This window comes from Balaenoptera musculus, chromosome 3 (assembly GCF_009873245.2).
Source record: "Balaenoptera musculus isolate JJ_BM4_2016_0621 chromosome 3, mBalMus1.pri.v3, whole genome shotgun sequence".
NCBI lineage: Eukaryota > Metazoa > Chordata > Mammalia > Artiodactyla > Balaenopteridae > Balaenoptera > Balaenoptera musculus.
In genome coordinates this window covers 170358806-170370959 of record NC_045787.1, presented here as the reverse complement: position 1 = coordinate 170370959, position 12154 = coordinate 170358806, and the positions used below count along the sequence as shown (strand labels likewise).

The following is a 12154-nucleotide window of genomic DNA, read 5'->3' as shown; positions in this document are numbered from 1 at the left end:
GTTGACCCTGCAGCCTGCCGTCGGCCTCTCTTTGGGGGAATTTGAGGAGCTTTGGCAAGGGGGCACCATGATCTGAGCCCCCTGCTCTTTGTGGCAGAGACAGGCCAGATTTTCACCAACACAGAAATTCTTACTAGAGTGGGGTTCTGCCATGACCAAAAATCTAAAATATGGAACATTCGCTTAACTGCTGGGCAGTGAGGACACAGTTGTTGGAGGCTGGGAAGATGGTGACCCATGTCATGCCCGGACAAGACACCAGGGTCACCTTGATGTGCTGGGCCTGTGAACCAAGAGAGCCAATTGCCAAGGGGGACGAGAGCTTGCACTCAGGACACCGGCCAGGCCTTGGCGTGAGGGAGCTGGGCGCCCAGGACACTTGACTTGCTTCCCCTCCTCCCCACCCCCCGGAAATGCTTTCCAGCTCCCTGACTGAGAATGTGGTCCCTGTGGGTGGTTGTGAGTTTCAGTTATTCCAACTCACAGTGGCTGAAACAAAGAAGAAGAGCTTATTGGTGCCTATTAACTGAGAGGTTGGGACACATGACCTTCGGGCAGGGCTGCATCCAGGGCCTCAAACGGCAAGGTCAGGAATTCACCCTGGCCTGGCCATCTCTCTTCCCGAGGGCTGCAGGGTCTCTGGCCTCACACTTAAATATTCACAGCCCTGTACCCAGCAGTAAGCAGACTCCTCAGGCGTTTCTGGAAAGTCCTGGGACAGCACTTCCTCAGACCAGAATAGGTGACAGCCCTGCCCATGGTTGGGGGACCACCCCGTTAACCACTGCATCTTCAGAAACCCCTCCAGGGGGCTGGCTTTGGCTGGTCTGGATTTGGGCTTCTGCCCTGGGCCTGACCCTCCCCTGGTGGGTCCTTCAGCCACCCAATCTCCACGATCCCCTGCCAAGCTCCTGGGCACCTGGGCCCTTCGGGGCCCTTCTCTCCTCTTATTTCAGGAGCAAACTGACAAGCCCACTCCCTGCAACTCCCCAGAGGCCCCTCAATTCCTTACAGACACCAGGCCAACACCCCTTCTGCCCACCCCTGTCGGGACCCTCGCTCAGGCTCCAGGTCCCACCTCCCTCCCGAGGACGCACACCCACCACCATAGACCCCTTGGCTGGGGGTGGGGGGCGGCCACAGCTCTTCCTCTTGCTCTGGGGGCCAAACTGCAGGGGGGTGGTCTTCATGCCCCAAGTCCCTGCTGCCTCCATAACCCTCTATGGCCTGACTTTGCTCCAGGTCACCTGGGGCCACTGGCGCCACAACTACTCCGCCGCTGAAGTGTGGGCCGGCCCCGGGTTAAGCATTGCCCTCCCACCCACCCACCCATACTGGTTTCCCGAAGCGCTGTAACAAATTACCACAAAGTAATAGGTATTTGTTCTCCACGTTCTGGAGACCAGAAGTCGGAGATCAAGGTGTGGCAGGGGCGCGATCCCTCTGAAGGCTGCAGGGCAGGCGGGGGAGGGGGGATCCTTCCCGCCTCTTCCAGCTCGTGGGGGCCCCAGGCATCCCTGGGCTTGTGGCTGCATCACCCCAGCCTCTGCCTCTGTCTTCACACAGCTTCACCCTGTGTGTCTGAGTCTCCTCCTCCGTCTCTTATAAGGACATTAGATTTAGGGCCACCCTAATTCAGGATTATCTCATCTCAAGATTCTTAATTATATCTGCAAAGACCCTTTTTTAAAAAATAAATTTATTTATCTATTTTATTTATTTTTGGCTGTGTTGGGTCTTCGTTGCTGAGCACGGGCTTTCTCTAGTTGCAGCGAGTGGGAGCAGCTCTTCGTTGTGGTGTGCGGGCTTCTCATTGCAGTGGCTTCTCTTGTTGCAGAGCACGGGCTCTAGGCGCGTGGGCTTCAGTAGTTGTGGCACGCGGGCTCAGTACTTGTGGCTCACAGGCTCTAGAGCACAGGCTCAGTAGTTGTGGCGCACGGGCTTAGTTGCTCCGCGGCATGTGGGATCTTGCGGACCAGGGCTCGAACCCATGTCCCCCTGCACTGGCAGGCGGATTCTTAACCACTGCGCCACCAGGGAAGTCCCTGCAAATACCCTTTTGTAAGCTCCCATCCTCAGGTTCCAGGGGTGTATCTTTTGGGGGCCACGAATCAATGCACTCCACCCCCTGAGCCTCATCAGAGCTGGTTGCGTGGACCTAGGTGTATCCCCCTTTTTTTTTTTTTTGAGCCACACTGTGCGGCATGTGCGATCTCAGTTCCCCGACCAGGGATCAAACCCGTGCCCCTGCAGTGGAAGCATGGAGTCCCAACCACTGGGCCACCAGGGAAGTCCCAGGTGTATGCCTATTTTACAGATGGGGAAATTCCAGCAGGACTGGGCTGGAACCCTGGGTGTATGTGGCCCTTCCTGAGACCCACCTGTGGCCCTGCAGCCTGGGGCTACTACTCTCAGTTGGAGGAACTGATGTGGCCGTCACTCGCTCGTGGGGTGCCCTGTCCATCTCTGGCTACTTCCTCTCCATCCCTGTTGCCCCATCAGATGCTCCTGTCGTCCCAAGCCCCTGGCCTCCTCCTGGAAGCCCTCCAGGCTGCTCTGCTATGCTTCCTAGCTTTCCTAGCGGGCTGTGTCCCCCAGACCCCCTCATTGCCATTCCTCAAGCAGCAGCCTGTGGTCACCTGGCCCCTGGGCTTCTCCCTGTCACAGTCCTGGGCCCCCCCCGTCACCACACCCCATCCTCCACACACTCCAGAGCTTCCTTCCCCGCCTTTGGAACTTTTGTGGCAACTGCCGCTGACTACGGTGCAACCCATGGTCCCCCAGTCCTCGACTCCAGGCCAATCCCAATCCTGAAGAAATGTGTCCAGCAGCCCCACGGGCCTTGGTCCTCTGCTCCCAACTAGGTGACGGGGGACAACACCTGTGGCTCATCACTCAGATGTCCTTCGGGGACTGGGAGGTGTTAGGAGCCATCCTGGGAGGAAGGTTTGCAGACCTCAGTTTCCCCGTCTGTACAATGTCAGGTGGACCCCGTCCTACTGGGGATGGGGTCCCACACACACCACGGAGCGGGCTGATGCCCTAGGAAGCGACCACCTGGCACCACCCCCTCCACCTGGGTCAATAGCCGCCCCCATGGCTGGTTGTCCCCTGGGATGTCAGGTCCTGAGCCTCAGGAAAAGGGGACCTGTCCTGGACCACCTTTCAGTGTAGCCCCGATGCCGACAGAACCTGGCTTGTGAAAAGCCTGGAACTGGGGTATCCTGAGCCCTGACTCTTGTATCTGGAAGACTAGGGGGGGGAGGGGCTGGATCTGAGCCCTCCACCCCACCCCTCCCCCATGGCCCACAACCCACACCAGGCCAAGGGCTCATGTGTAGTAAAAAGACTTTATTAAGAAGGCTTTGAAGTCAAAAAATAAAACTCTTGATACAATTTTCTGAACCCTATAGGTCAGCTCAGCAAATATATAATCAGTAATTTAGCTGTGTAAAGATTAAAGGTCCGTTACTTTATTTAAAATAAAATATATTTTAGTTTTCTTAAAATTTATTCCATAAAGTACATATTTCCCTATAAATTCCCTACATATACACAAGAGGTAAAAAGTAAAAGTTTAAAAAAACAAAAAAATTAAAAAACGGTCAACAGAAACCACAGCAGAAAGGGATTAATAATTAAAAAAAAAAAAAAAGAAAGTAAGTTCTGGACGCCCCCTCCCCCCGCCCCCTCCAGCCTGCGCGCGGCTTACATACTAAAGGGTAACCAGTTGGCCCCAAAAAGGGAGCTGTCCTCCTGGAAGTTTCTGCAGAGGTTGAGGCCGTGGGAAAACAAACACTGTCAAATCGATATCAGCTACGTACAAAAGGACAACCGGGAGAGTTGTAAAAATCGTGGTTTTTTTTCCTTAAAAAGATCACCCTGGGGAGGGGGGGGTGTCTTAAATAAAAAGTGCAAGCAGGCCTTTTCTCTCTGGTTTATTTTAACCTGTCGACTCAATACTGTCATTTGTTAAGAACTGAGGTGTCGCTGGCCGCCGGGTCGCCGTCTCCACGCTTGGGGACCGGAGTTAAGCTCGTCTGTAAACACTGGCCACGCGGCCCGCTGCTCCCCGCCCCCACCCTCCCCTTCCTCCCCCCCCGGCCCTGCGCACCCACCCCGCGTCCGTGGACGGCCCTGGGGGCCGCGGGCGCGGCGAGGTGACCGGCTAGGAAAAGATATGAATGGCCTGGGTGGCAGGGCGTGCGGCAGGCCGGACACTCGGGCTCGCTCTTGCCGCAGATGCGGACGGCGCAGTCCATGCAGAAGAGGTTGTGACCGCAGGGCACCAGCGCGGCCATCACCTCGCCCTCAGCACACACAACGCACTCCCCCGCGCCAGGGCCGCGGAGGCGGGGGCGTTGGGTGCCGGGGCCGCCTGGGGCTTGCGGGCGCTCTCCGAGCGCTCGAGTCCAGCGCGGAGCACGAGGAGGCCGAGGAGCTGCTGGGCAGCGAGGTGGGCCGTGGAGAAGCTGGCGGTGCTCGAAAGGACGCCAGGGAGCCCTGCGGGGGCCGCCAGGGCAGGGCGCCACCGGGTCGGGCGCAGCGCGGCGGGCCAGCGGGAAGCTCCAGGCTCAGGCCGCCGGGCTCTGGCAGCGTGGGCGAATAGGCGCGGTGTGCCGGCCCCGCTGCTGCGTCGGGCGCCCGGGGCCGGGCGGTGCGGAAGCCCGTTGACGGCCGCGCAGCCGCTGAAGGCGGGCAGGGGCGGGCCCGCTCAAGGGCCCAGATGGTGGCCGCGTGGGCACGGTCAGGTCCAGCGCAGGAAGTCGAAGCCGAGTCGCAGTCCTCCGGGGCGGGGGCCCGCGGGGCCCCCGGACCGTCCCCACGAAGGTGAAGCCTCCGTTGCCCGAGGCGCCGTAGGGGCTGGTGGGGTCCGCGTCCGGCACCGGCACCGGCATGGTCGGCCCCCCTCGGCCGCCCGCGTAGAAGGCCTCGGGGCCCCCCGGGGTGGCCAGAGCAGCGTCCCCCCGGAGGCCGGCCGTGGACGCGGGGGGCCGGCGGCCCGGGTTGGGAGCCTTGGCCCAGAGGCCCGCAGCTGCCCCGAGCAGGTCCAGGCAGACGTCGGTGCCGTTGGAGTGGAAGTCGCTGTCGGGGCCCGTGTCGGTGAAGGCGCCCGTACGCAGCGTGATGTGGGCCTCGATCTCCTCGCGCGCCCGGTCCACGTTCTCGGGCATGCCCGTCACAGCGAACACCGGCTCCTTGTCGCGCCCGGGCGTCACGATGTACGTGTGCGTCCGTTGCTGGATGCGCTTGATGGTGGCGCCCTTGGGGCCCACCACCAGACCCACCACGCGGTAGGGCACGCGCACCTGGATGGTGGTCTGTCCCGGCAGGTTGGGCGGACCCTGCGCGGTACCGGGCAGCCCGCCGGCCTTGCTGCGCGTGGCGCGGATCACGGAGAAGTGCTCGGCGGCCGACAGGATCTCACGCTTGGCCATCTCCACGTCCTCCTTGCGGCCGGTCACGATAAAGACCGGCTCCTCCCCACGCACCGGCGTCTTGATGTAAGTGTTCGTCTTGGCGCGCAGAGCCTTGATCTTGCACCCTGCGGTGGGGGAGGGGGAGACGCAGTGAGGGCAGGGACCCCTCCCCAGGACACCCCTCCTGGGAGGCAGCTGCAGGGGCCAGCCGGTGCGCTGGGTTAGGAGGCCCCACCTTCGGGCTGTGATCTCAGGCACTCGGCGTCCCTCCCTCCAACCTTAGGCCTCAGTGTCCACTCTGGTCCTGCAACCCCCTGCTCTGTAACAGGGGGATTGTCCCAAAGGCAAGGAGGGACCCTGTTTTAGGTTGAAAGGTGTCCCCCCCCCAAATCCATGTCCACCTGGAATGTCAGCATGTGACCTTATTTGGAAATAAAGTCTTTGCAGATGTCATTAGTTAGGGTGAGGTCACGCTGGATTAGGGCAGCCCTGAATCCAATGACCGGTGTCACTATAGAGGAGGGACACGTAGAGACACAAGAGAAGATGGCCCTGTGAAGACAGAGCCCAGGGTTGGAGTGAGACGGCCAGAAGCCCAGAACGCCAAGGCCTGTCAGCACCACCAGAAGCCCGGGCAGAGGCCGGAACAGATTCTCCCCTGGAGGGAGCATGGTCCTGCCAACACCCTGATTTCCACCCTGCAGAACTGTGAGGGTTCATTTCTATAGTTTCAAGCCATCCAGTTCATTGTACCAGACCTAGGACACTAATGCAGACCCTCTGACGCCAACTCCTCCCCGACAGGAGGGAAACTGAGGCTCGGATTGTGGAAATGGCCTACGACTTCTTCCTGACCATGTGACCCTCCCCCAAGAGCAGATCCTGGGTCCCGTATCAGGACACCTCCAAAGGCCCTCAGTGGTTCCAGCCTCTGAGGGGAAGCTCGGGGACACGGCTTTGTGGCTTCACCTTTGCTGCCTGGGCTGGACTGAGGGGCTGACCCTGCGGAAGGGGGCCAAGGTGTCCGTGGGGAGAGGGTCAGTCGAGAAGGTTCTTTGACTGGGCGCCTCTCCCACCACCTAGGCGGCCCTCCCGAGGTCGACTGGAAGCTGCCCCTAGAACATCTAAAACCAGGTGTGGCCGGCCCGGGGCCCTGACAAACCCACACCCCGCCCAGGGGCCTTCTGACATATATTGAGTCTGGGCCCAGGAGTCTGGGAGGACCCCCCACCCCCAAGTTCTGGGGAGGCCAGAGGGACACAGGGATATTGTTTCAGTGCAAACAGAGGGCGGCATTGAGCGGAATAACAGTGTGGCTTAACTCTCAGCGAGGGAAAAATACAAAGTAAGCGGGACGAGCTGTCTGCCTGCAGCCGAGGAAGTCAGAGACATACGGGGCCTGGGCGGGGGGCAGCCTCACTCCCAGCGCAAAGAGGGCAGCAGCCCCCATCCACGCTGAATAAAAGCGGGCCAACTGAGTGGGGGTCTGAAATCTCCCAGGGAGACATTGCTTTCCTCCCATCTCCTGGCCTCGCCTCCTGGCCCCCAGCCATCCCCTCTGCACGCGGCATCCTCCCCATTGGTGGCTCCATGGCCTCACTGGCAACCCCAAAGGCACCCTGACCTGGGCTGCCTCCACTCCTGCCTGGACGGTCTCCTCCCACTCGGCTGGGGAGGCCCCTCCTGCAGTTCCCCTGCGCCTGACCTTTCCCCTCTGTCACGTCATCCTCCCTGCTGCACCCCACCGTCCTCTCCCTTCTCTGCATCACATCCCAGCCCGGCACCCCCTCTTCCGGGAAGCCCGCCCTGACTATGCTGGGCCAGGCCCCAGCACACACTTCTCAGAGTTTCTCCTCACACCCCAAGTCTGACTTTCTGGACTCCCCGAGGCTGGGGGATTGTGCTGTAAGGGCCGGTGGACTGGGGATTGCCCTGGGCACTCAAGGGACCGTCCCATGCCTCAGTTTCCTCACCTGCCAAAGGAGGGCAGAAACACACCCAGCCTCACAGGTTTGGGGAAGGACCCGACCGGCCACGGACTGGAGAGTGGCCCCAGACCGGTGCCTGTCCTCATGGGGGAGCCTCGGTGGGGAAGGGACCCCTGGGCAGGTCAGGGCTGGGGAAGGACCCTGCAGCTTCCCGCTTGCCGGCCCCCATCCTGCCCTGACCCAGAGAGCAGCCTTGGATGGAGCCCTCGGTGGCCAAGTAGAGCCCAATTAACCATACAGACTTCAGCTGTGACATCCACTATCCCCCAAACCCCACCCACGCTAGGACCCTGAGAGGTGGCAGAGCTTGGGGGGCGGGGGGGGTGGGTGGAACTGCACAAGCCAGGAAACTGGGTCTCCAGGAGTGACCCTGGGGGCTACCGCCAACTGGTGGGTGCAGCAGAAATGCAGCTTCCACGGCCCTGCCCCAGGATTCCAACTCAGAGAACCAGAGAAGGTGGCTGACTGCCCCAGGCCCCAGCAGGCCCCACCCCGTGGCAGCCGGACCCTCCCCCAGAGGGGCAAGGCCAAAGGTCCCCGTGGGGAGCCTAGATGCAGGCAGCCCTGCTTCCCGCTGCTCGTGACCCTGTACTGGGGTCCAGGCACCCCTGCACTGGGCACTCAGGGAACCAGGCCACACGGGCTCTGCCCCAAAGGAGCCCATGCGGGTGACCACAGGCCACTTTTATCAAGGGAACCTCAAGGCCGTGTGTGGGGAGCTGAGGGGCCGCCCTGGGAAGGAGGCTGCGTGCCAGGGGAGCACTGCTGGCTAAGGGGACAGCAGGGACAGAGTTCCAGCAGGCCAGGGCTGAGACAAGTCAGCCTGATATACTGCTGCTCCCAACCCAGCGGAGTGCTGTCCCCAGGGCGAGGCTGAGTCACAGTAGGGTGTCTGGGGGCAAAGCTGGCTCACCTGTGAAACAGGGCCAGGGAAAGCCCCATGCAGGCACGGAAGGGTGTGACCCGCCACCCAGGGGCCCTGTTCTTCCTACGACCCCCAGTGGGTAGGTAAGAACATCAAGGCAGGGGCCCCCGACAGGCCTGCAGTGTCCCGCAGGGGTGGGGCCCCGCGCAAGGGAGAGAACAGCGAGTGAGGGATGACGGAGGGGACCCTGGCTGGCTGGCAGGTCATTCGCTCCCGGCCGTGAGCCGAGTGTGCTGCAGACCCAGGCCTGGCTCTGAAGACCCAACCCCGGCCACCCCACCCACGGCCATTCTGCCAACTGGGGCAAAGGCAGCAAGGCGGGGGGCGCAGGGGAGGGTCTTGGAAGGAACTGGGCGCCAGCCCCCCCCGACATTTGACGACCAGCTGGGGTGACAGGCTCTCCACCGGCCCTTCTGAGTTTCCACTTTTCCTGTTTGTGGAAGGGGGCCACCTCCCCATCACCCCCAACCCAGGAGCTTTGGAAGGTGGAAGGCTCTCTCCTGACTCACCCCTGCTCCCTGCAGGGCAGGAAGAGCCAGGAGACTAGGGTTCATATCTGGGCCCTGCCGACCGGCTCTGGCAGCACCTCCGCTCCTGCAGCCTCTCCCTCCCCGCCTGTGACCTGAGGCTGCAGGATCCTCGCTGGCGGACACCTCGGGGCAGGTTGAGGCTGCCTCTCAGTGGGTCCAGGGCACCTTCTGGGCCCCTCAGCCTCTGGGAGGAGAGAGCAAGGCAGGGGCTATAATCTCCTGCCCTGTGCCCAGAAGGTGCATGGACCCATTTCAGGGCTGAGAAAACCGAGGCTCACAGAGCAGCAAGGGGGTGTCCAGGAAAGGGCGAGCCCGGGTCTGTGGCTCTCGTCAGCATAGGAGGTCGGGCAGGTGAACCCCCTGACCCTGCACTCCGGAGAAGGGGGTGGCCGTGGGCCTGGGGTCAGACAGAAAAGAATAAGTTCAGGGTAGGCCACGCCCCCTGCCCTAGGGACAACAGAGCAGTAAGAAGGGACAGGTTCCATGTCCAGGGACCCACAGGGTGGACAGGGGGGTGGGTAACCGGAGGAAGGGCACAGAGTCTCCCAGGCTGTGCTTGAGAACTGGTGGCAGAAGCTGGGAGCCATAGATGCTTCTAGAGTGGGGAGACACAAGGGCTGCTGCAGCTGCCAACCTGTCCTGGCATTCGTGCTCCCCTCCCTGGTGCCCTGCACCCCACTCATGGGGTGGCTACAGTGTGCCGGCCCAGTGCTGGGCTAAGAACCAGCATCTTGCTTGAGAATCCTCACAACAAGGGAGGTGCTCTCCCACTGTCACAGAGAGGGGCTCTTGTGCTCAGAGCCACAGGGCCACCCTAGCCTGCAGGAAGAGCTGTCAGGGCCCAGGGACCCCCAGAGCCTGCCTTGCTGTCTGCCATCCGCAGGAACCCAGGCTGATATCCTGGGTACCAGCGGGTACCAGAGGGACACGCGGTACCAGAGGTCAGCGTGGAGCCTGGCGACCCAGCCACCCGACTGCTCAGCATGTAGGCCAGGGATTGGTGCCTCCTGCTCGCGGCCCGCACCCCCGGGGGGCTGACACGCGCAGTCACATGGGACTCGTCCTCAGGCTCCACCACCGAGAGGATCAGTCTCATGACCTCGGGTGACAGCCCCCAGCCTCGGTCTCCACAGGCTCCTGGACACTCAGCAGGGAAGCAGCTGTCTTGTTACAGGTCCCAGTGAGGTTACTGGGGACAGGGGCGGCAGGGGGTGATGTCCTGAATAGGAAGGGGGCAACCGGGTGGCAGAGGGGAAACGTCCGGTCGTGGTCTCGTGGTGCCTGCCGGTAGCCGCAGGGTCCAGAGAACGGTTTACGGGTCCCCCTCCCCCCGGCTCCCATTCCTAAGAGCGGGTCCCCGGGCCCAGCACCACGCCTTGTCCTCCTTGTGTCCACACATGGGGAGGACAAATGAATGACTGAATATACCTGCGCCCGAAGCCAGAGGGCTTGCCACCCCATGGCCCCACCCACCCGCAACTACTAGAGAGCGGTGTCCAGGGCATCCCTGTGGTCCTCTGCTCGTGACAGTTAGGGCGACAGGTCACCTTGTGACTCAAGCCCCCCACACCCTTCTCTAGCTCCTGTTACCGAGGATCCAGAGGCAGGGACCCCTAGCCCCACCTCAAGCCCCGCCCAGGCCCCACCCCAAGTTCTAGAACCTGGCTGAGCAGCAGGGAGCCCGGAGGTGCGGGCAGGAAGGCAGGAAAGTTGAGGCTGGTGGGCAGGCAGCTAACAGGGTGGGTGGGTGTGTGCTGGGCCGGGCACTGCCCACCACCCTCCAGCCCGCCCGCCCCGCAGCTCCAGGGCCAATGAGCGGCCGCCGGCCTGATGTCACCCTGCAAATCTCAGCCTGGCTCTCTAACAAAGAGAACAATGGGGCAGCCACAGGGACACTCCGACAATGCCGCTCCGGGACCCGCACACCCTGGGTCTGCTGCTGGCCACCTGGCCAGGGGAGGGCTGTGGGGCCGGACCCCAAAAGCGGCTTTTACAGGGGGGTCCTTGTGCATCCCCCAAATCCCTGACTGGGGGCTGAGAGCCCTGTAGGGATCTTCTCTCATCCCGTCCTGCTCCCCATCCCCAACAGGGTGCCCAGGCTGGCAAGTCTCGATGCACCCTCTTTGTGCCGCCAAACTTCTCTCTTGACACTGCCGGAGCGCCCCCGCCCCCTGCCCCAGCGACCCCCCAAGCCCTAGCGAACCCGCCCCGTGCCAGTTTTGGGTGTGGGGCGGGCACTGCCCAGCCCGGTCCCTTTATCCCCGGGATGCCACCGCTGGCGGCCCAGGGCCCGGGCAGTGAGCTGCACGCAGGGGCCTTTCCCGGCTGCAGGCGCCCAGACAAAGGCGGCAGCGGGGCCGGAGCGCCGAGGGGAGGAGCGCGGGCTGCGCCCAACTTTCTCCCGCGGCCAGCGGCAGGACAAAGGCACACAGGCGGCCACCGAGGCCCGAGCCCACGCGGGGCGTGGCCGGGGTCTGGTGTCCAGCCGCGGCCTGGGCTAGGTGGCCCCTCCCGGGGCGAGCCGCGCGGGGACCCCCGGGGAGGCGCCCCCGACGGCAGCCACTCACCCTGGCGACCCACGATCTCGGCGACGTGCTCGGAGCTGGGCACAGGCACGCACTCGGTCATGTTCACGCTCTTCTTGCGGCTGCCGATTACGCTCATCTGCTCGGCCAGCAGCGTCGGGGGACCCAGGGCCGCGGGGTGGGGCGCGAAGCCCGCGAACACGTCGGGCGGCGACGGCCGAGGCGGCGGCGGGGGGCTCACGTCGGGCTCCAGCAGTGGCAGCGGGCCGGGGGCCACGGCCACCCCGGGCGCGCCCGCCTCGGGCCCGTCGGGGGGCGCGGGCTCCGCCGCGGCCCCGCAGTCTGAGCCTCCCGCCGCCGCCACCGCTCCGTCCCTGCCGCCCGCGGCCGCCCCCTCCTCGTCCTCGTCGCCCGTGCCCCCCAGACCGAGCCCCGAGAGCTGGTCCAGGGCCAAGCGCAGCGCGGCGGCCGCGTCGTCGGGCTCGGGCGGCGGCCGGGGCGCGGGCGCGGCCTCCTCGGCGCCCTCGGGCGGGGGCGGCGGCGGCGGCGGCGGGGGGCCCGGGCTGGGGTCCCCGCCGACCGCCGCCCCGGGTCCGCCGCTGCGCTTGCCTCCGCCGCCGTCGGGCTGCCCGGTGGAGCTGGGCATGGCGGCACTAGCGCTCGGGGCCCGCGCTCCCCGCCTCTCGGCCGCCGGCCGCCCCCGCCGCCGCCGCCCGCGCCGCCGCCCTCCGCCTCTGGGAGCTCGGCCGCCGGCCGCCGGCATCCA

General features: G+C 63.7%; 1 protein-coding gene across 1 annotated transcript; it reads right to left on the bottom strand.

The window, feature by feature from the left end:
* Window positions 1-4153: 4153 nt before the first annotated feature.
* Window positions 4154-12154, bottom strand: MEX3D (mex-3 RNA binding family member D). Its single transcript, XM_036848483.1, is given in 8 exon segments — window positions 4154-4201; window positions 4203-4331; window positions 4334-4404; window positions 4407-4608; window positions 4610-4707; window positions 4710-4826; window positions 4829-5545; window positions 11431-12154. Coding segments are annotated over 8 exon segments (2088 nt in total). The 5' UTR covers window positions 12152-12154; the 3' UTR covers window positions 4154-4168.